Source organism: Ursus arctos, unplaced genomic scaffold (genome assembly GCF_023065955.2).
Source record: "Ursus arctos isolate Adak ecotype North America unplaced genomic scaffold, UrsArc2.0 scaffold_4, whole genome shotgun sequence".
NCBI lineage: Eukaryota > Metazoa > Chordata > Mammalia > Carnivora > Ursidae > Ursus > Ursus arctos.
The window spans coordinates 73,208,943-73,234,136 of NW_026623056.1; the positions used below are offsets into that span (position 1 = coordinate 73,208,943).

General features: G+C 34.0%; 1 protein-coding gene across 2 annotated transcripts in view; it reads left to right on the plus strand.

Annotated features, from left to right (window-relative positions):
• Positions 1-25,194, plus strand: part of NCAM2 (neural cell adhesion molecule 2) — a 496,037-nt gene that overhangs the window by 351,398 nt on the left and 119,445 nt on the right. For both annotated transcript variants that reach the window (XM_044379816.3, XM_057306777.1), the window contains exon 9: positions 16,694-16,844. In XM_044379816.3, coding sequence (XP_044235751.2) covers positions 16,694-16,844 — 151 coding nt within the window. The remainder of the gene's footprint in view (positions 1-16,693; positions 16,845-25,194) is intronic.

Sequence of the window (25,194 nt, forward strand, 5' to 3'; positions counted from 1 at the left end):
TTCTTGGCGTTACCTTTGATTCTTGTTTGTTACTACACACATATTATTTTTTTTCTTCAAATCCTGTTAGCCCAATTTTAAGTATATTCAAATTTGATCATTTCTTAACACCTACCTGTTACTGCTCTAGTCCAAGCCATCATAATTACTTGCCTAGATTATTGCAATAACTTTTTAAGAGGTCTCGATGCATCCACAATGCCTCCCATTAGTCTCATTAAAATAGCTAGATTGCTCCACTTGAAACAGGCCAGATAATATCACTCTTTTGTTCCAAAGCTTCCAGTAATTTCTCACATCATTTGGAATTTCATTCTGTTACCTCCACAGTTGTATATGGTAGGCTACTCTTCCAATTTCTGTTATCTCCTTTTTCCCCTTATGTCCTACTATGAAAATCAATTAGTCCCAACCAAGTAAGATTTCATATTCCTCCATCGATCCTTGGATTTTGCAAGTTTTTCAATGGTGTGTCTACTTTATCCATCTGGAACATTAACTGCAAATAGCAAGTCATAAGTGTAGTCACAATGTCACAACTGTCACAAATCTTTGATGTGCTGACTGCAGTTTCCAGTTACTTTTGAGTCTTCTGAGAGAGTCCTTGACTGCCAAACTTAAGTCTATATAATAGATGATTGATTTTTAACAGGTATTAACTTTGAATATATTTAGGTTAATTAATGAGTTCTTCAGGTAAACAAAGGATAAATTGCAGACCACTGTTCTTTCAATTACAAAATTCAAAGCCAGTTAAGAACTTAATCTATGTCTGAAACATGAGAGTTCATTTACTCTATGGACATTTGCATTCAACTCTGAAGTTCACTATATCTATCAGGGTCATAGGAGCTGTGATGATAGAGGGACAAAATTTTAATAATACAGACATGTAATGCTAAAGTTTATAGTAGCATATCTATCGATCAATAATTTGAATGAATTGATATAATCCTTTGATTGCTTAGTGAATTAATAATTTGTTTATCCATTAATTAAAATATACTTTGGAGTCAAATGATACAAAAGGTGATACTTAAGGGATCCCGTACATAGTATGTATAGAAATAGGAGGCTACTAAGCCATTAAATTGCACACTTTCCCTGCGTGTGTACTATAAAGGAGATGTTGGAGGTTTATTGAGGCCTTATCCATCTCTTCGTATATTACAAGAACATGTCTGGCTGGCTGTTTTGATCAGTACCTTGAGATAGCACTTTACATATTTATTCACTAATAGTATGCTTTTTTAGTACGTTCTCATAAAATTACAACACTCTGCCCTGTAGTATAATTATTTGACCTCTTCTTATGCCTGCATATTCCAACACACAATTAGAGGCTTGATGAAAGCTGTTTCTCATCAATTTTATGTCTTGTAGCAAAGGTAATATAATTTCTCAGACCATATCTGCTTCCTGGGTCTTTAGCTCCACCAGATTTCCCTTGAATGACAGTAATCTTAATTTTTTCATTATCTAATCATTGACATACAGAACTGTAAAGATTCATCACAGACCTGTCTGATCCATAATTTTAGGATTGTTTTAGAAAAAGTAATAAAATATAGAAATATAGGATGCTTTATCTTACCTTAATGTTTTTGACAAATTCCACACCGTACCCTCTCTTTTCCATGGTTTAGGGTTGTAGTATTGATTCATTTATCCCATCAAATGTTTTTAATTCTCTTCCTCCTTTGCAATATTGTCTTATTAACTTCTATTAAATCCTTCCTGAAGAGTTCTTTCTCCTTAATTGAAGACTTCTAACAATAATAAAACGTTTGGTTTGTGTATGCAGTCTTTCTTTTAACTTCCCTATTCCTTATGGAGGATTACTTTATTTAAAACAAGCAAAATCCAAACCAAACACAAAAGCAGCTCAATGAAGTTTATATATTTGTTATACACAGTTCTAATTTCTAGCTATTTCTTGGAGGTAGGTTGTTTCTGTGTCTGTGTAATGATTTGATGAAATTGTGGTTTTTGGTATTTTGGTGTATGGTGAGTAGTTTCTGGTTTTTACATTCATGCCTTTCCAATAAATATACATTGCTTTCATTTAAGATGATTATGTTAATTATATATGAGTCAGATAGCAACACAGCTACCCACTGCGTGGTTCTGAGACATGAAATAAAGTATTTAATCACTCAGCATAGCTCTGTGTTCAAAAAAGGGCATATATCTGCTATAATACTAGTGGCACGTATAGTAATTATATGCATTAGTTATATAAAATTTCTTATATAACCAATGATGTAGACATTGGAATATATACTTGGCATGATGTGATTTTTAAAAAAGAAGGAAAAACATACACATACATTACCAGGTATTTTTTTCTTCCCTTGTTTTTTAAGTTTTTATTTAAATCCCAGTTAGTTAATACATAGGGTAATCTCAGTTTCAGGTATAGAATTTAGTGATTCATCACTTACAGATAACACCCACTGCTCATCACAGTGAGTGCCCTCCTTAATACCTATCACCCATTTATCCCACCCCTCACCTACCCCTCCTCCAGCAATCCTCAGTTTGTTCTCTATAGTTAAGAGTCTCTCTCTCTCTTTTTTTTATCCCTATGTTCAACTGTCCAAATTTTTTCCTGTGGTTGACTTCAAGATTCATAGTGTTGTGGTTGCAAGATATGCATGGTATAATCTCAACATTTTTGTATTTGTTGAGGCCTGATTTGTGACCCAATATGTGATCTTTTCTGTAGAGTGTACCATGTGCACTTGAAAAGAATGCTGCTTTAGGAGGACATGTTCTGAATATATCTGTTAAGTCTGTCTGGTCCAGTGTGTCATTCAAAGCCATGGTTTTCTTATTGATATTCTGCCTATATGATCTGTACATGGCTCAAAGTGGGGTGTTAAAGCCCCCTACTATTTTTGTATTATTATCAATGAGTTCCATTATGTTTGTTATTAATTGTTTTATATATTTGGGTGCTCTCAAGTTAGGGGCATAAACATTTACAATTGTTAGATCTTCTTGTTAGTTAGACCCCTTTATTATGATAGTGCCCTTCTTTATCTCTTGTTACAGTCTTTGGTTTAATATCTAGTTTGTATGATATAAGTAAGGCTACTCCGGCTTTCTCTTGATATCCATTAGCATGATAAATGTTCTCCATCCCTCACGTTCAATATGCGGGTATCTTTAGGTCTAAAATGAGTCTCTTGTAGGCAACATATAGATGGATCTTGTTTATTTGTTTGTTTTAATTCATTCTGACATGCTGTGTCTTTTGATTGGAGCATTTAGTCCATTTATATTCAGAGTGATTATTAATAAATATAAACAGTGCCATTGTATTACTTGTTAAATCATTGTTTCTGAAGATTTTCTCTGTTCCTTTCAAGTCCTTGTTGCTTCTGGTCTTTCTTTCACACTCAAAGAGTCCCCTTTAATATTTCTTACAGCGCTGGTTTTGTGGTCATGAACTCCTTTAGTTTTTGTCTAGGAAACTTTTTATCTCTCCTTCTATTCTGAATGACAGCCTTGCTGGATAAAGTATTCTTGTCTGCATATTTCTCCCATTCAGCATGGTCAGTATATCATGCCACTCTCTTCTGGCCCTCCAAGTTTCTGTAGAGAGGTCTGCTGCCACCCTTATTTGTCTTGCCTTAAGTTAGGGACTTCTTTTCTCTTGCTGCTTTAGGATTTTTTCTTTTTCTCTATATTTTGCAAATTTAACTATAATATGTCTTGGTGTTGGCCTGCTTTTGTCAGTTTTGCTGGAAGTTCTCTTTGCCTCCTGGATTTGGATGTCTGTTTCCTTCCTCAGATTAGGGAAGTTTTCAGCTATAATTTACTCATATAAACCTTCTGCTCCCTTTTCCCTTTCTCATTCCTCTGGGATTCCTATGATACAAATTTTATTACACATTATGGAGTTGCTGAGTTCCCTAAGTCTACATTCATGTTCCAATATTTTTCTTTCCCTCTTTTTAGCTTTGCTATTTTCCATAATTTTATCTTCTATATCACATATTCATTCTTCTACATCTTCCATGCTTGTGGTCATTACATCCACTTGGTTTTACAACTTAGTTCTAGCATTTTTTATTTCTGCCTTACTAGTTTTTAGATCTTTTATCTCTGTGGTAAGGGACTCCCTGTTGTCCTCTATGCTTTTCTCAAGCCCAGCTAGTATTCTTTGATTGTTGTTTTAAATTCTGGATCAGGCATATTACTTATATCTGTTTCAATTAGATCCTTGGCCTGTGACCTTTTCTTGTTCTTTCTTCTGGGGTGAATTCCTCTGTCTTGGCATTTTGTCTAGGTCTCTGTCTTCTGCTGTGTGTTAGGAAAGGCTTTTATGTTTCCTGCTCCTGAGAGTAATGGCTTTATTAAGAAGAGGTCATAAACTGTCCAGGGCCTGGCACTTCAGTAAGTGTCTCGGGTGTGTCCTGTGTGCACTCTGCTGCTGTGTTTTAGCTGCTCTTTCCCTCAGGTCAGTCCTCTGCACAGTTTCTCCTGGCCTGCAGTGGGAAGTATTTGGACTTTGGCCAGAGTGTGGTGAGTTTTAACTAGGTGTGCTCTGATCTGCTTGTTATTAAAGAGAATTGATGCTATTTCCACTAGAGCTAAAGCTTTGCAGAGTTCTGTGTTCAGTAGACATGGTGCGTGTGGGGAGGGAGGAGTGTTGTGCTGCTTTTCTGGGGGATGGGCCCACTGTGCTGGTTCTCAAGCACACTTGTCCAAGAAAAACAGCACCTGCAGATCCCAGGGAGCAGTACTTGGTGTAAGCAGTTGAGGCAGCCAGTGTTGGTACTTTGCTGGTTACTGAAGGGTGGGGGAGAGAAATGGTGTCACTGGCTCTTTTGTCCCTGGAAAGGCAATACCACCTCTCCCAGATGTGCTCCAAGAGTGGGGAACCATCTCTCCCAGTATGTCCCAGGACATCCACAGATCAAGCCATCTGCCCTGGGCTGTCTGCCCTCCTCCAAAGGAGCACTGCAGCGCCCTTAGGGCTCCACACCAGCCATGCTGCATACCTCTAAAACTCCAGTCTTTGAGCCTGGCTGATGGTAAAAACTCACAAAAATCAGATTCTCTCATTTTCCCAGTCAGTGGCTTTGGGGAAGTGTTTTCCTTGTGCAACCCCCTGTGTGCTCCTCTCTCTCTGTCACTCCTCTCTCTGTGTTCAGGGCTCCCTCCCTTCCACAGCACCCTCAACCCATTTCTTCAAACCATGTCCCTGCACCTCCACAATGTGGCCTCTTCTCTGCGTCTAGTTGTGCAATTTGTTCTCTCAGCCCTCAGATCAGTTTCATGGGTATACAGAATGATTTGATATTTACCTAGCTGTGTTCAAAGGACAAGGCAAGCCTAAGGTCCTCCTACTACTCTGCCATTTTAGCTCCTCTCGGCCAAGGAGGTATCAGTCTGATAAAAATGATGTTGTTGAAAGTGATGTGTTGTGTACTCTAAGAATTCTCATATCTATGACAAAAAGTGGTCACTACAGGGTAAATGCGTTGCATTTTTTGATGTTAACTGTGGAATTAGTGGCAACATAAAATACTTGTTAGGATGCCTGGGTGGCTCATCAGTTAAGGTCCAACTATTTTTTTTCCGCTCAGGTCATGATCTCAGGGTCCTTAGATGGAGGCCCATGTTGGGCTCCCCACTTAGTGGGGAGTCTGCTTGTCTCCCTCTCCCTCTGCCCTTCCCCCTGATCTCTCTCACTCTCTCAAATAAATAAATCTTTAAAAAAATAAAATACTTGTTAGAGCTTCTCTTTTATAATGGATAAAGAGGGGCTTGATTTACACTCTGGCTTTAAACAACAACAACAACAACAAACACAATTTATGACATTATGGGCAGCACATTGATCCCTGAGAGAAGAGAAACAAATGATGTGAGTCCTGTGATTGCTCAAGCATAATAACTGGAGAGAATTTCCAGGCTACAGCAAAGAGATTAACAGTCTGGTTGTTTCTGTTAGTTGTGGAGACAGTGTTCTAAGTTTAAGTGATCCATGGTGCTAGAATTCATAGTATGTAATATTAGAGAGGAGAGAGCTCTGTGGAGAAGAGAGAAAGTCACACAGAGAGAAGTCCAAAGATCTTCAGCATTTTCCCCTAGTTTCTTCAGCTGAATACCAGTAAGTGTATGTGTGGGAGGAGACTTTCAAAGAAAGAACCACTGGAATACTGAACAATGTTCCTTAGGTAGTGTGGCCAGATTAGTCCTGAACTAAAGATTGTTCCCAACTTCCTTAACAAAATTTAAAATTCTAAAAAGAATAAAATTGTTTTCAAGGAATTTAACAGTGTCTCAGAGAAGAGACCAAACATATTAAAAAAGAAAAATACTGCGCTCAAAATGTCTGGCATCCAATCAAAAATTATGAGATAGGCAAGGTGCACAAAAATATAACCTATAGTTAGGAAAAACAAATCAATCAATAGAAACAGATCCATTCATGACATAGAAGATAGTTGTGTATCTTAGTAGATAAGAACATTCACATATGTATTTTTTACATATACTGTATATCCTGTATAAAAGAAAGCTTGAGCATAATAAGGAGAGACATGAAAGATATAAACAGATTAAATAAAAATTCTAGAGATCAAAAAATGTCTGAAGTAAGAAAAATGGGATTAACAGCAGATTAGATATTATAGAAGAAAAGATTAGTGAAATCAAGGAATAATATAACTTATTCAAATAGATACAGGCAGAAAACGGACTAATATATTCTTTGAGTAGTCCTATTTTTGTTTTAGTTTTTAGTTTTTTTTTGCTTTAAGTATTGACCAAAGAAGACTTAGGGCCCTATTAGTCCCATAGATAGAGCAAAGAAAACATGTTCCCAAATTATTTTTAGTTTCTTCATACTAAAGTGGAAAAAAATTCCATTATAGAATATCTTGCACTAATTTATATAAAGATATGCCAATGGAAAAGCGAAATGACTATAGTTAGTGCTTGTTGAAGATATAGTATATGTCAGGTATTTTTAAGCACTTCATATTATTGTACTATTTCCTAGTGTTGTGCTTCTTGCATTTAAAACTTCTTTTATTTGTTTACAATTTGAACTGGATTACCATACTTCTTAAACTGGTTACCTCACTGATTATAACATTTCTCGTGTACCTAGAACTGAGCTTGCATAATCTTATATGATTCTAACCAGATGTGGAAAGAAGCAACAAAGGCTAAATACTGTGTATTAGACAACTTGTACTGTGATAACTCTGGGAAAATAAATCACATTGAAATCTCAGTTCCTTTCAATTAAAGAACTTTATGGATTTTTAAGTAGGTTGAAGCAGCATGCTGTAGACCTGACTTTGGGTTCAGATCTTCTCTACGCTGTTGTAACAGTTCAGAAAATTGTCTAAAGGAACAGATCCATCTTGACAATGCTGTTTAAAATTTTCTGTGGTAAGATGTATGATGTAATTAAAAACAAAGGCCAAAGATTAGAGAATAGTATAATGAAATCTCATGTCTGTTGCTCACCTTTAATAGTTATTAATATTATGCCATTCCAATTCTAATATTTTTAATATTGTGGTTCATCTGTTTCCAGTGGGCTATCCTTGTGCTAAACAGCAAAACATTTTAAATTTTGGATTATAAAAACATGGAACCAGATGACCCACAGATTCTTCAAAGCCTTATAATCATGGAATCTGTGCTTATTAGTGATTACTCACATTACTGCCAGAGCAGTATGATTTGACAACATGATATCAATGTTTACAAGTTAAGTTCAGTTATGTGACAGAAGTCATTGCAGTACAACTGAGAATCTTGTAATAAATGTTGACTAGGAAGGGTTAGAGTATAACATGCCTCATTTTTTCATATCTCTTTTCTGTCTTCTCATGCTTGTGTGACATGAAACTAAATTTTACCTCAATATGGGATATAATTTTTAGATCTGAGTATCTTCTTGGCTTCTTTATTTCTTATTGATTTTTTAATAAGCAGTTGTTCTTACATTTCTTATTTTCCATTATGAAGGATACACAGAAAAAAATGAGAATCCAGAAATGATAGTGACCATCCTATTTTTCTTGGTTTCTTAACCTTGGTGAAAACACTGGAATTTTACATAGATTGGTATTTTGAATCAGTGATATTTTCAAAGTCCTGACTTTCTATTCTCACCCCATATTTATGACTTAAATTCATGTGTTCTGAATTTTCTGAACAACCCTGATATTGAATATTTTGTTTTGTTATCTTTTAGATTAAAATTCCACACACAACTACACAACAAGAAAATAGGTGTCTTGTCAGGCAAAGTAGCCAACAGTTATGCCAGAATTATGGTCAAGTACATTCCCCTTATTCAAATTTACTTTTTTTGGAGCTCCAATCACAATGAATGACCATAATAAGTAATAATAATATCACAGACATGGGGTCAGGTTACTTTATATATCTTTGACTAGTATAAATTTGAGGGAGGTGATGCATAATCATTGGAATCTTAAAATTTTAAAACCATTGAATGGTATCATAGAGTTCATATCAATGTAACACTTACAGAGTGACCCCTGACACCAAAGTCATGGCCTTTGAACAGGGAAGGTCATCCCAATGAAGAGCAAAGTCAAGGATACATGCAAGCCATCCACAAATGTAATGGCAATTACAGACAAATTCAATATCTAGAGTTTTATTAGTAGCATTATGGATGTAATAAAATATAAATCCCATTATTCAGTAATTTAACTATGTGTGAAATGTTTTATCATTTATCAGTAGGAATTTTGCTCTCCTATAGTAGTTTTTTCATCCTAATTTAAATTTTGTTCTTTACTGAATATACTACATATTTTTCATTGGCAAAATATTATAAATAATTGAGATGTAGTTCATGAGATTATGAGAAAAGTCTAGCAGTAGTGATGAGCTGGTAAGTAAAAAGATGATAGGAGAGTTACTATTTCTTTGTGAGATAGAATGCCTTTAGCTATCACAATGAAATGGATCCTGTATAGACTTATATATTTATCTCATAAATCTGGATATCAGATGTTTTATGCCAATTTATTTATCAGGTACTAACAAGTCCTAAGCTCCACAAATATTCACTTGTTTAATCTGCAGAGCAATACTATGAATGTTGCATTCTTATACCCATTATACAGAGAGAGAAACTGAAGTACATCTAAGTTAAGCAATTAACTCCAGGTCACAAAGGTTGTAGGTGACACAGTCAGGATATAAACTTTCCAGTCTGGTTCTGCAGTCTTAGCTGCTATGTTATGCTAAAGTTGGCAGCATACCCAGGCATTAATATAAAATAAGCAGATCACATTCTGAAAACCATCAGTTTGACAATTCTTAGTTTGAACCCCCCTTATATAATTTTTTAAAATTAAAATCTCTGATAAGTTTATTATACTTTCACTTTATATCAACATTCCATTTATTAACATTTCAATTTTAAATATCAGTTTTAAAGTAGTGAATATATAATATGGGACAAAATGTATGCCAGTTATTAAAATATGGGTACATATCCTAAAATATGAGTATAAGCATACATATATGTAATTTATAGACATACGATAGTTCAGTAATGATAGAGAATATTTCCCATTTGGGGCTTTGTGACAGAAACCTAGAAATACTCTTTTCCTCTTTTCTTTCATCACCACTTCTCATTCAATCATTTACTAAATACTGTTGATTCCTCTTCAAAACATTTCTAAAATGCATTCACTTCTCTCCATCTCCACTACCACTATCTTTCCCCAGCACTTTATCAGTGCAGTATGCTTCCCATGGGCCTCCCATCCTCCTCTTGACTTGTCTCCACCCCACAGCATGAATGAGCTTTTCAAAGAGCATATGCATTTGCCTTGTAGGCCTACCGTGTTTCATATCCTTTTCCAGTTGCTTCTAGAACACCTAAATTCCTTACTTGTCTTTCATTTTTAACAGTTTTATTTATAAATAATTCATATAGGATGCAATTCACTCATGAAAATGTACAATTAAATGCATTTTAGTATATTTCCAGAGTTGTGCAATCATCCACAAAATCAATTTTGGAGTATTTTCATCATCTCATAAAGAAATTCCTCCCTTCTTGGCCATCACTCCCAATCTCCTCACACCACTTGTGAGCCCTAGGCAACCACTGATACACTTCTGTATCCCTAGATTTGTCTACTCTGGAAACTTCATATAAATGGAAGCAGTCAATCTGTATTCTTTGTTACTAGCTTTTTTCTCTTAAGCTAATGTTTTCAAGGTTCATCCGTATTGTAGCCTGTATAAGTACTTAATTTCTTTTTATTACCATATAATATTCCATTGTATGAATATATCACTTTCTATTTATGCATGCACTAGTAGATGGACATTGTGATGCTTTAACTTTTTGGTTTTATTAATAATGCTATTATGGATATTCACGTATTAGGTTTTGTGTGGACATACATCTTTAATTCTCTTGCGAGTGTAATTGCTGAGTCATATAATAACTCTGTGTCTAACATTCTGCATAACTGTCACACTTTTTATCCAAAGCACCTGCTCCATTTTTCATTCTCACCCACCAGCAGTGCATGAAAGTGCCAATTTGCCCACAGCTTCACCAACACTATTATCTGTCTTTTTGATTACAGTCTAGAGGGTGTGAAATGGTATTGTGGTTTTGATTGACACTTTCATGGTAGCTAATGGTGCTGAGCATCTTTTCATGTTCTTACTGGTCTTCCCTTGATTTTTGAGGCTCGTTACAGCAACCTTGTCCCTCTCCAGCCACTTCATCTCTTACCCCTCCACTTTATATTGAATATTCCAGTTCTGCTGAGCTTTTTTCATCTTTTTGAATATGCCATTGTCCCTTCTGGTTTAGGCCTATGTAGTTCCCATTTCCTTCCTTCTTTTCTTTCCTTTTTGCTTGAGCAGAGCCAACTTCATGAATGTAACACATGCAGTTACATAGAGCCTGATACTCAGAAGGGCCCTGTGTTTACTTCAATCTATTACTGTGGTTGCCTTGAAATTCACAATATGTTTTGGACAAGAGACCTTACATTTCATTTTGGAGTAGGTCCTGCAAATTATGTAGCTGGTCTGGTGCCTGGCTCATCATTATTACTTACCCTTCAGGTCTCAGTTTAGACAGAGTTACCTACAAGACATTGTCCCCCACCTCGGTAGACTGTCTTACGTGTGCTTCCCAAACTTCATCTATACCAGCGTATATTATGATTTGTCATCTCTTTCCTCTAAGCCCTTGACCTATGAGACTAAAGGCTTTGCCTTTCTGATCCATTTTTCTGTCCTCAGAAACCAACATAATGTGTATCACATAGCTTTGGTTAATGTAGTTCAACCGCACAGTTAACGGCTGAGGTGATGGGCCACAGAGGGAAAGTAATTCTGAATGTGAACTCCAGGGCCAGACAGCCTTGACATCTGGTGCTTTTGTTTGTAAGCTGTGTGGAAGCTGGGTGTTTAATATTTCTGTTCCTCAATTTCCTCATTTTTAAAGTGGGGATAATATTAGTCCAAATCTTATAGTAGTATTACTAGGATTATTTAGGATTAAGTGAACTGATAAATGTATAACATTTAAAACAGTGTCTAATTACCATTGTTACCTGCTCTCAGTGTTATATTCAATTCCTATTTGTTGAATAAATTATCGACACTATATACAAAGAGAAGGGGGCACTAGAACGTAGGGAAAAATTATGTAAGTTAAGAACTTACATTGTACATATTACTCTTCCTTACATGATTTTGCAATGCTAGGAAGAAGGGTAATTGTAAAATTCAGCTTAGGAAAATCAAATAGCAAGAAAATTAAGAAGCTGGGAGCAAGCTCAGAGGAAAGGGAAATTAATGCTAAGAGTAAGTACAGGTTCTTATAAGGAAGGAAGAGACTCTTTCTGTTTAAAATTCTTCACAGAAATTATTCAACTTAACACAATGTTAACACATTTTTGAGAGGTTAGTTTGGGTAAATTAATGCCAGTAACCTTTGGAAAGTATTTCCTTGTTTATGTAATTAGCAGTTATGCTTTGACATTACTTCTAAGTATTTGAAGTTGCATTTAATTTACAGTCGATAAAGATATAATGTCATTAGGAAAAGGCAAACAGAATGTATAATAAGGGGATGCACATTTTCTGGATGTCTGTATTTGTCTGGGGTTCGGCATGCTGTCTCTGTTTACCTGTCCAACGTCAGGAGATCCCATGTGCCCTTCCTCTCCTCTCTGTGCCTGCTGGCTTCTTTCAGTTCCTTCTTATGCCTTCTGGGGGCCCAGACTTGGAATTCTCTCTACAAAACTGTTCCTCATTCACTATTTTCAGTTCATAATCCACACTTCAATTTATCAGGGAACATTCCTCTAACTCTACTCCACTCCTCCATTGACTCACTCCCAAGATGAAACTTTGCTATTCCTACATGGTACTTTTCAATTTATTTGTATTATTTTTTAAAATTAATATCTGCTAAACTTTAATTAACCAAAGGGTAAAAATTGTTCAGTTTTGCTCAACATGTATCCCCAGTGCCTGAGTGCTTCTTGTAGAATAATTGCACAAGAAAACAATTGCTGAGTAACTAAGTGACATGATTCACCAATCTCCCAAAAGGCCAAAGAGGTCAATGACATCAGTATGAAAAAGAAAGATGAGGAATACTGTCACCTCAAATTTGTTATGTACTACAATTGGGTTCTAAAGTTGGCAATAAATGTCTTGTCGGGTAAGGTCACAAAACAACCTATAAGCGTGATACATTGTATAATTTCAAACGTCCAACAATTAAAATTGACAACAAAATATTTGTGTTGGAGCTAAACTCCAGGAGATAATTATATAGATATTTCATCAAGTGATTCTTGAAAGGACAGTAAACTGTATAAACAACCATTTTTTCAGTAAACTCTATAAATAACCATTTTATAAAAATGTTGAAATACTATTCAAATAAGCAGTTCTTAAACTGACCTTCTGGAAAGGCAAAGAATATAACATTAAATCAAATTTCAAAGAGTGCCTTTCTACAAGGATTGGAATAATAATGTATAGTCAGGCACTTTTCTTTCTAATCAACTTACTTAATGCAGTGATAGAACCTGAAAATACTAGATGGACAGCTAATATGCCCATTAACCTGTCTCAATCAAATATCAGATGTCTTAAATGAATCTTTGGTAGGTGGTGAATCAAAGCCAAGATATAAATTAATTTTCTTTCAGAGATGTGTAATGCCTTTTTGTAGCACAAAGAGAAAGATGTCCTTTGAAATGTCAGATATGAGAAGGAATGACTTTGGTCTTCTAGTGTATGTATTTGAGACAAATGAATATTGTAATTATTATAGAGCCAATGTCAAGTCTGAAAATGACTTATGATCTCCCAGGGAATCACACACCTTCCCAAAGAAATTCTGTTCTTCCAGAATTTCTGTTAATAATTCCAGATACATTGAAAATAACTTCTCAATTCTAACATCTTTACTAATACCATACTAATTTTACAGACACCAGTAGATTTTCCTAAGTCAAATACCATATCATTTACAACAGGTAGCAACGTGAGGACCTATTTGTTTTCAAAGCAGGTATATTTGCCTTTCAATTCTGTGAAAGAATAATTTTTTTCTTAATAGAAAAATGAAGAATTTGTTTTGTATCATTAATAAGGTATTTTATCCCATTAATAAAGATACTAAATGCAAGTTTATAACTCATAGAAAATAATAGCTGGAAGAATACATTTCCTTTACTCAACTACATCTAAATTTCACTATAACTTAATTTGCTTTAAAGGTATTAGAATATAATGGTTCTGTCCTTGGTACTAGTCCAGGTGACTTTAACATAAAGTACCATAAAAATAAAAATGTTCTCACATTTGTTCAAGTATAATATTACCCTACAGGATGAATTCTGAAGTTCCAATAAGATTAGAAAAAGTAGTGTGTCCTAAGCAAAGCAGAGTTCAAAGTGGTGCATTTAATAATGATATACAATAGTCAATTTTTTTGAATATAAATTGATATTTTCCCAAGAAATTAAAGGAATAATGAGAGAATCCTGCCATGTAAATATAGAAGAGGTAAAGGGGGAAAGGTTGAGACAGGGCTGTGGAGGGTGCTTATGGAAATGACAGTAATTCAGATTAATTGGAAGCCAAATTAACGGTATCCAAATTGTAAAGTGTGCTTAGACAGAAAAAAGATGTCTTAGACAGAAAGAGGATGTCACATGGAAGTCCTTAAATGTCAGGCTGAGTCATTGGGAGTTTATTCGGACGTCAATACAATGTTATTCATGATTATAGAGCACAAGGGATACGAAACCTTCATGAAGTTGTTATGAGAATTAGAAGTTTGCTTTCTAAAAAATCATTCTTAGCTACACAAAAAATAATTTCTGCATCTGCAATGAGACTTTGCTAGAGAAACGTAGGAAATAACATAATGCTGATGGCTTTTGCAGAGTCAGGGAATCTTTTCCGGTCACATTCACTTTGAGTGTGATTGTTCTCTCTGAAATCCAGAGATGCCCATCGGTGTTCTTCCAAATCAGCGGCACGACTAAGACTACAAATAGGTGAAGCAGAGAGCAGATAAGTCCATGGAAACACAGCTGCTAACCATCGAAAGTGATAATGTTGAACAAGACGATAAACTGACATTTATCATCATTAAAATTAAAAATAAAAAGGTTCAGAAATTGATTCAAGACTGAAGACATGGTCTAGCGTGGGGCATGAGAAACAATTCATACCATTCATGGAAGGGAAAATCGCAGGAGTAGAGCAGATTATGCTGGGTGAGGGAGTGATATGTTCAGATCTGCACATGGTGGTTTGAGAAACATCTCAAATGTGCATGCCCTGAAAGAGGCATATCTGGTTCCATAGCTCTCCAGAATCCAGCCTGGAGAAAGTGACTAGAGATCGCAACTGCTAATATGGGAGGGAATGAGAGTGTCTAAACACAGTGCATTGGTTACGTCCAGGACAGAAACCAGGGCCCCCAGGGAGAGAGGAAGCTGCAACCCAGACTAAAATGTAGTCAGAAAAGTGACACTGGGAGAAAACACAGGAGAGTGTGGGTTTCCTGGAAGCCTAGGAAAGTCTGCACTTAACGAAGGAGGGGTAGCTCAAGTAGGGTCCAATGATAGAGGTGCATCAAGATAAGGAACTAATACCCCTTTAGTTATCAAAAAGTAGTTACTTTGTATAACACATTGGCCATTCTGCTTTTGAGTTTACTCATTCTAATTTTAACTTATGTGAGTTTCTGCATTTTTTTCTTTCCTCTCAAGTAAGTAGTTGGGTTGGCAGCCAAACATCTTAAATATTGGCAGAAGAGAATGCCTTCTGCTTGAAAGCCTCACCTTTGCTATTTTTTAGCAATACTTGAGAGTTGGGGAACATATTTTTGGCCTGATCTGGGTTGCATAATGCATTCCCAGCATGTTTTCGTTTCTTTGTTTTTGAAGAACATTTTTACAATAATGATAGTCAATGAATTATGAGTGATTGATATGGTTGTATAGTAATTGCATGCCTGTATAAAACTCAAAAGCAAAAAAGTGATCATATTGTGCCCAATCAACTTCATGTTTGAAAAAGAGCTTTAAAGTAGTCTGTCGATATTAATAAAAGAAAATAAACAAGTTTTAATAATACAAAATACAGGTATTGAAATTTATTTGAATTTCAGTTATATAGAAAATCAAACAACCATTATATTATTACATAATAACTTAAATATTTCAAAATAAATGTGTGGCAGGCAGTTGTTATTGTGGCACAAAAACCTCAAATATTGAACATAATTCAATAATAGTAAAGTACATGTTGCAAATGAATTATAAAATGCCAAATCTCACTACATTTCCAGATTGCACAAAGTAAAATTCAGTAAATAAACTGTCTCTTTAAAAATGTGTGCTATAAAGGTATTTAAGTGATTTAAGAAAACAATTGTAGGTTTACCAATTAGGTTGCACACAAGAATTCTTATTTGAAGTGTAATCTATAGTCTATTGGATTACAAGCAATTCCTTGATTTGCATCAATATTCATGGAGTATGTGATTAATCTTTTCCATGTTGTTTCCATTGACTTTCTAAGAATGACTTATATAGTGCTGTTTTTAATAATTTATCTGTTAATGGGTAATGTACTAAATAGGCTTATAAGCAGTGCTGTTTCATTCATTCAAAAATAACTATAAATTCTTCTTAAAGCCTTTAATTTTCATACATCTTGATACATTGTCTTTACATGGTGAAATAGGAAACTAAAGTGAAGGAGGAATACCATTTTCTGGTGGGTTTCAGCCAGAATTGAATAGGCATTGTTGTTCTGTTGTGTTTGCAAGGAACATAATTGGAAGCCCACAAAGCGCTTCCTGGAAGAACATGCAAGGTTTTTGAAAAGCACAGAGTGCACTAAATAAAAGAGGTTGATAAAACATGTGTTGAAGTTTTTACTACATGTTAGTGTCCCTGTGAGCAAGTGGGCAGGTAAAATGGAAAAGCCAAAAACAGTAAGTCATAAATACAGAAACATTGCTTTCAAAAAAAACGTAATGCAGGTAAGACTATTTTCATTTATTATATATGTGATAAACACCCTATGTTTGGTCATCATTTCGTACAAAACAAGCGTAAAATCTTTCTTTTTCCTGAATCGATGTAAACAGAGCCCAGACGGCCGTATCGAAGTCAAAGGGCAGTATGGAAGCTCGTCACTGCGTATTAAAGATGTGAAGTTGTCAGATTCAGGGAGATATGACTGTGAAGCTGCAAGTAGGATTGGAGGGCACCAAAAGAGCATGTACCTTGATATTGAATGTAAGTTATTTTCCTTTTGTATGTTTATTAAAACAACTTTTTTCTGCTTTGAAAAATATGAATTTTGATAGGATCCTCAAAATACCTCTGTAGTTCAAGATTCGGTGTTTGACGCATAGCCCTAGAACGAAGGCAGCCATTCAAAGTCAGTTATTAGAGACATCTAGTGGATGTTATAGGACATTGCACAGTGCTATATATTTAGTGGTTTTGATACTGCTTTTCTGAAAATTGTGATTTTCTCTTTTGTAGTGTTTAACCCGAACGCAATATAAATTGAATTGCATTAGTTATCAGTAATTGGTTAGTATCTCCTTAGAGTTTTATCTATTTATTTATAATATTAATGGTCCTCTGTTTCACCTGTGTAGTTATTTTGTTGAATTATTTTACATCCTCATAAGATATGAAATAGTGTTTTTAAAATGATTGAATATATCAACATTCATATTTTATCAGAATAACGCTTGTTGTCTGTAAGTGAGAATTATGACAAAGAGATGTGAGATTTGGGGAATATGAGGGTAATGTAAATGCACGATCCATCTTACATCACTGAATGGGATTTTAGAATAATTTCACATATATGTTCATAAAAAGAAAGAAATTTAATATTATTTTCAATAAATATTCAGGAATCATCAATGTTGGAGATTCTCTGATGTTCAAGCGGGCATAACTATCATAGTGGGAGTGTGTAAGATGCTCTTAATGACACAACATTTCTATTGGAGAATTTCTAGCACATTAACATTGATAGAATGTAATGATAACTGTGAATAAGATGTATCTCTTACTGATAATGTCTTTAGAAAGCAAAAATTGCTTCAAGAACAGACACAAATAATCCATATTATTTTACATATTCATAAGTGTTCTTGTTAAGAAATTCATGGAAAGGCCAATTAAACAATTACAAAAAATATGAAGGATATTAAATAATTATTTCACAAATTGCAGATTTCATTTGCTAAAGTTAGAGAACTTCTAAGAAAGTTGTTTTATTGCCATCATACATCTTAAAAAAAAACAGAGAGACAAAAAAAGCCATGATATTATTTAGGACACACAGAGGAAGAAGTGATGCTAATAACTTATTTAGCTTTTTTTCCTAGTCCTGTTTTCTGCTGTTTTCCCATTATATATATATTAATATGTTATGTATTAGTATATATAAATTTTTGCCAAGTCAACAGCATTTGTAGCAAATTATAAATATTTCTCAAACTTTCAACATGTTTGTTTATATTTTGTAATTCAAAATATGTATTTTAATCAAAAATTTACTTTATTATTTTTTTCCTTTTCTTTAATGTGGACCTACATGAGCAAAGTTTAAGGGTGCCAAAACATGATTTATATTAGAGTTGCCCAACCAGTTTGGAAGGGAAGTTCATAGAATACTTCCAGCCTCTTCTCACTGTGCTAAAAAAGTAGTAGGAATCATATTCTCTTAATAAAACTTAATATAGGGGTTTTTTTCCTTTGCATTTTGTAAATATTTAAAAGCTTATTTGACATATCATAGAATTATTACTAAATCACTGCTGTAAGTACTCAGAAAAGTGGAGCTCATGAGACATGAGCTCTGTCGATATTTCCAAAACACAGTAAGGCAGACTAGGTCATATAGGCAATATTAGGTTACTATACCAGTGCTAGGATTGGTGCTAATTAGTTGTGTGACCTGCATCCCTGGGATCTCAGTTTCCATATATGTAAATTAAGAAGGTTGAAGGAAGAAATTCTTGGGGCTTCATCATACTTAACCATTTAAAAATGCTTTTATTGAAGCATAGCCACATCCTTCAAAGGTGTCCTAGAACTTCTGAATTGCCCTCCATGCACACCTACCTACATTTTAATTATGAAATAAATAAAAAGTTAAATTAAGATCTATAATTTCTGTGTCTATGTTTTAAAACCTCATTGAAAAGAATTTTAAAAATCCAGACCATATCAAACTTAGGGTCTTTTCATTGAGCTGTTTAAGATTTAGAACCAGTACTGAGTGATTATGGACACAAAATGAATAAAACAGAGCTCATGCTTTATTAGAACACTGGGATTGACAGAGATTAAAATCAGACCTCAACTTGAATTCAAATTTCGCAGTGATAGATGGGGAAAAATATCAAGGTAATGTGAAATGCTGACGTAAAATGACGTGAGATTTTTAGTTGTTAGTGATTTCAACTAGGTAGAAAATAATGGGTCAACACGTGATTGTATGTTGCAGTACAAATTGCATGTTCTTCTGATCTTTTAATAACCTAAATACTTTAATACAAAACAAACGAACAAACCATACGTAGGGCTCTCTGGTTTTCAAGGACTGATATAACAAGGTGCAAATTGCTTTTGATCAGATTGCTTTAAAGGTTTAGACATTGGTCAGCCTGTTTCGTTTTCTGAAGTTAATTTTTTGGAAGACTAAAGCTCATGAGCAAATTTTATAGTATCTCTTATTTAGGAAGGATTAAAAAAAAACTCGCTTTGTAAAAGAATGTTTCGAGAATTCTTTGAACATTCCTTGAGATTGTTGTTTCCTGGTGATTAGAAGCTGGCTAGGTAAAACTACTTCAAAAATAATAAAACAGTTTTTTTTCAACTATTAGACCATTGTTTTAAGAATAATTTTTGTTTTGTTTTATTGATAGCTTTTAGGGCACATGATCAATTTTTCCTTTTTTTAAAAATTAAATATTTAATTTTATTCTTCTTTAGTAGAAATAATTAGAAAAATAAATACCCCCATTGACAACTTTATTGAAATATAATTAGACCATAGTACAATGCCAATATATAAAGGGCAAAATGTGATCAGTTTTGACATAAGGATGTGCCTGCAAAGCTATCACAATCATCTAAACAAACATTTACATCACCCCCAACAATTTTCTCAAGCTCCTTTGTAATATATTTGTTCTTTCACTCTCCTCCCCAGGCAACTGTTAGTCTACTTTCTATCACTATAACTTAGTTGCACTTCCAAAACTTTATATATATGGTATCGCACATTAATTTTAATTTTTTGCTAAGCACTTTCAGTCAACATGCATTGGTATGTTGAATACGAATCAAAAATTTATAATGTTTTCCTGTTTTTGCATTGTGTGGATAAAACAGAGTTTGTTTATTTAGTCTCTTGTTGATGGGCATTTGGTTGTTTTCAGTGCGGGGCTATTACAGAAAGCTTTTGTGAACATTTTTGAACATTATGTAGACATAGTTGTTCTTTTTTTCTGGAATAAATATGTTTCTTTGAGGAGCAAAAGATTTTAATTTTTCTCAAGTCCAGCTTATCAGATTGGATTCCTATCATGTTCCATCTAAGAAATCATTACCTAAACTAAGGCCACAAAGATTTATGTCTAGGCTTTCTTTTTATTATTTTATTTTGTTTTGTTTTCTTTTTACTTTATTTTTTTGAAGATTTTATGTATTTGTTTGAGAGAGAGAGCACAAGCAGTGAGGAGGGGCAGAGGGAGAGGGAAAAGGAGACTCCCCTCTGAGCAGGGAGCCCAACACGGGGCTAGATCCCAGGACCTTGGGGTCATAACCTGAGCCGAAGGCAGATGCTTAACCAGCTGAGCTACCCAGGCACCCCTAGGCTTTCTTTTAATGTTTTGTTGATTTAGATTTTGTGTTAAAGTCTATGCTCTATTTCGCATTCATTTTTGTGGAGTCAATATATATTATTTTTTCATACATCTATCTAAATAATTCAGCACTATTTTCAAAAAGACTTTCCTTTTTCTAACCAAGGATTTGCCAATATTGTTGATATTTACAAAATACTAGCTTTGGGCTTTGTTAATTTACAATCTTTATATATAAATCTATTTTCTAATTTGTTGATTTCCATTTTATTTTCATTATTTCCATTCTATGTATTTTGGACTTGCTTTGATCTTTGGTTATAGATTCTTGAAGTGGAATATTCATTTCTTTAGATATTTCTTATTTTCTAATATAACCATATAAAACTCTCAACTTCCCAATAAGCAATACTTCATGCAACCCAAAAATTATGATATGTCCTATTTCTGTTGTCATTCAAATAGTTGTAAATATTTTCTAATTTTTCTCGTGATTTCATCATTGTTCCATAGGTATTTGTAAGGATTTAATCTCCAGGTATTTAATGTTTTCCTAGAGATTTTGCTGTTATTTATTACTCATATAATTTAGTTTTGTTTAAAAATACCCCATTGTGTGATTTTTTATTCTTTTTTATTTATGGAGATGTATGTCTAAACATATGATCTATGTCAGTAAATACACAGTGTATATGAGAAACAGGTGTATTCTGCAGTCATAGAATGCTGTGTTCTATAAATATCAATTAGATACAGATAGGTGACAGAGTTGTTTAAATCTTCCGTCTTTACTGACTTGTTTTGTATAGCTGTTTTATCAGAGTGAGAGGTGTTAAAAATCCTCTACCGCGATTGTGAACATTTTTGTTCACATGAGTTTTGCATCATGTATCTTTAGGCTCAGTGAGGCCATGCACATGGATAGCTTGTGTGTTGTATTAATTTTCTATATCTGCTAAAACCAGTGACAACAAACTTAATTGCTGGAAACAACATAAATACGTTATCTTTCAATTCTGGAGATCAGAGGTTCAAAATGATTTTCACTGGAATGAAATGTCTGTAGGGCCATGTTCCTTTGTGGAGCCTCTAGGGGAGATTGTTTTCTGTCCATTTCAGCTTCTAGAATCTGCCCACATTTTTTGGCTCTTGGTCCTCTTCCATCTTTAAAGTCAGCAATGGCAGATGGAGTCTCTCTCACATCACCCCACTCTAATTCTGCTGCTTTTCTCACATCTTCTCTGTCTCTGACTTTTCATTACATGAGACCCACATTGGATAATCCAGGATATTCTTCTCAACTCAACATCTTGAACTTCATTACAGCTGAAAAGTTCCTTTTGCCATGTAAAATAACATGCTTACAGGTTCCAAAGGTTATGAGGTGAATATCTCTGGGTTGGGGGGGAGGTCATTGTTCTCTCTCCCACATATGTCTGCCTCATGAATTACTTCTTTTATTCTCTCCACTAATCATTTGTCTTGATATACCTTAACTAATATTCAGATAACTACTCATACCTTTCTATGCTTACTGTTTATACACTCTTTTTCATTTATTTACTTTCCACCTAGTTGTATTTTTACGTGAAATTAAATTGTGTCTTTTTAGGTAGCATATGACAGAATATTGCTTTTTCATTCATTCTGTCAGTCTCTAACTTAACATTAGAGTGTTTGAAGTAGGGATCAACAATAAATGGGCCACGTAATAAATATTTTAAATTTTCTTTATATGGTCTCTGTCACCTACAAACTATCTTAAAGGCTCGTGCATTTCTCTCTTACAAATGATTAAAAATGTAAAAACCATTCTTAACTATAAGAATACATATAAGAGGTCCTTGGACTATATTTTGCCCATAGTTCATAGACTAGACTATTAAATCGAATAGCGGTTATTGATATAGTTTCATTCAGGCATAAAATTTTGTTTTCTGCCTTTTCCCTCTGTTTTCTCCTGTTCTGTTTGTTTTTTCTACATTATTTTGAGTTATATGAGATTTTAATGATTTATTTTAATTTGTGTATTGGGAATATATTTTTGGTATTGTTTTGCTTAAGTGATTCTCTAGGAATTATAATACACAAACCTAACATTTCTCAGTCTTTAATAGAGCTAATATTTGGTACCTTATATTAAATAAAGAAACTTTCCAACCATATGTATCCCTTTATACCTGCCCCACTGCTGATCTTTTTATTGCTGATTTAATAGGTATTACATCTACATCCACTGAAATCTCACCAGAAATTATGATAAATTTTGCGTTGAAGAGTCATTCATATTTTTAGGAACTGAAGAGAAAATATTTAATTTACTTATCCATTTACCATTTGTTTCGATCTTTCTTCATCCCTAAAGATCCAATTTCTTTTTGATATTATAGTCCTTTGACCTGAAGAAATTTCTTCTCCATTGATTTTAGAACATATATTTTTGGGATAGATGCTATTTTTTTTTCCACCTGAAAATATTCTCCTCATCCTTCATTCCTGAAGGATTTTTTTTTCCTGGAAAGAATTCTGGGTTGACATTTTTTCAAAGGTTTGGTTCCACTATCTTTCTAACCTCCTTGGTTTATGATGAGAAATTCATGATAATTTGAATTGTGAATTCCTTGTAAGCCATGTGTCATTATTCACTAGCTGCTTTCAGAATACTTCCTTTATCTGTGTTATTCATTGCTTTGATTGGGATGTGTTAGGCTTAGTTTTCTTTGAGTTTTCCTGTTTGGGGTGTACTGAGCTTGAATCTGTAAATTTATATTTGTCAATCTATTTGAGCATTTTTGGACATTATTTCTTCAATTAATGTTTCTTTCCTAGTCTCTTTCTCATCTCTAGGGCTTTGCTTATGCATGTTAGACTTTTTGAAATTACCTAAAAAATCCCTGATATCCTGTTCAGTTTTACATATTTTAACTATTCACTGTTCTATAGATTAGATAATTTCTGCAGATTTCTCTTCAAATTAACAGACCTTTTATTCCACCATCTCCTTTTTGTTCCTAAGCCCAATCAGTGAGTTCTTTAAGATATTAATTCTTCCTGAATTTCTAATTTTGTTCTGTTTTATATTTTCTGTTTATCTGCTGACTTTTTTTATTCTTACTCATTTTGTGCATGCTCTCCTTATCTCATGGAGCATAGTTAGAATAGCCACTCCAAAATCTATAAATCTAAAATCTGATAGAATCAACACCTGGGTCATCTTGGAATGCATTTGTTGTCTTTTCCCTTTAGCATTGGTCATATTCTTCTGGTTCATTGGATGTCAAGAAATGTTGGATTGAGTCCTGGATACTGTAAATATTATGTTGTACAGACTCTAAGACTTTTGACCAACATCTAGAAAAAGTGTATTAAGCAGATATTCACTCCTAATTTCCATGTTGCCTACTATGAGTGGTGACTCAAATCTCAATTAACTTCTTAAAGCCTTTGCTATGCAAGTTTGTGCCTATCCCATGCATTCAAAGCTCAGGGCTTAGGCTGATTTCTGTAGTTTATGTGAAGAATTTATGGCATCTCTTTCTATGATCCCTATTTGGGATTGTTCCCTCCCTACTCATCCTGTATTGGCTTCTTCCAAGGAACTGCTGTACTTCTGGACAGATTTTAGCTCCAGTATCATTGTGAAGCTCCTCAACTATGGCCGGCCCTCTAGACAAAACTATGAGACAGAATAAGAAGTGGTAAATTAACTTTAATTCCCTTCCACAATCTCCTTGATTTTGTTTACTCTACAGAAGCCTTAGATAGTGACTTTTGCTATTGTTTTTGTATTTTTGTTTAATTTGTGTCATCTCTAGAGCTTATAATCATTACCAGTAGGGGAGATGGGGAACCACAAGTTTATACTGCCATTATGGAAGCAGAAATTTCTATATATCCTACTCTTCATACAACCTTAAATCATAAAAATATTTGGTTTCCCTCGTTTCTGGAATTGAGATACGAATGTTTTCATTTCAGTGTTTTGGAGTTTTTTATATATTTCTTCCTTTCAGATTTTTTCAAGTTTCATTTTTTAAAATTTTTTTTAGAAATCATATATTCTCAAATAAACCGTTACACCGATCAAAGATTATTTAAAATGCAAAGTCCTAAAAGGAAGTTGAGCTTCTTTTTTCCCTTTCAGTATATTGATCTTCTGTGCAATTTCATTTATTTCTACAAAAACCTTAATTATCCTGAAAAGTGTATTAAGTTCTCCATGTGTAAATCATTTCAGATTTAAATTAAGAGACAGGATAGCTTTAGCTGAGGTTTAGAATAGATATTCAAGGTTTTAAATAGTATCCTTCAGCTGTAGAGAGATAATTATTTTCCTTATAAATTAGTGTGATTTTGTTATGAAATTTGGAACTTTTTTCTACGTTTATGATACCACCATTGTCATAAATCTTATATTCCTTCATATAAAGATTAGTAGAAATTTTGATTGGATATTGCACCAATAATAAGTACTGAAGCTGTCTAATAAGCTTATTTCTTGATAATTAAAGCCTGTGTTGTTATAAGATAGGATGTTTTATTTAGCATCTAATTTATAATACCATTGAAACTTTTAGAACCTGACACACACTGCTATGAGAAGTTATTTTTGTAAATAAATATTTATAAATTAGAAATGGTAAGAATATTTTTATTCTGCATATTTAAATCAAAAACAGTATAGGAACTATAAACACTACAAAGGCATTATACAATGTCATAAAACACTGACCAGAACAATCGTCACT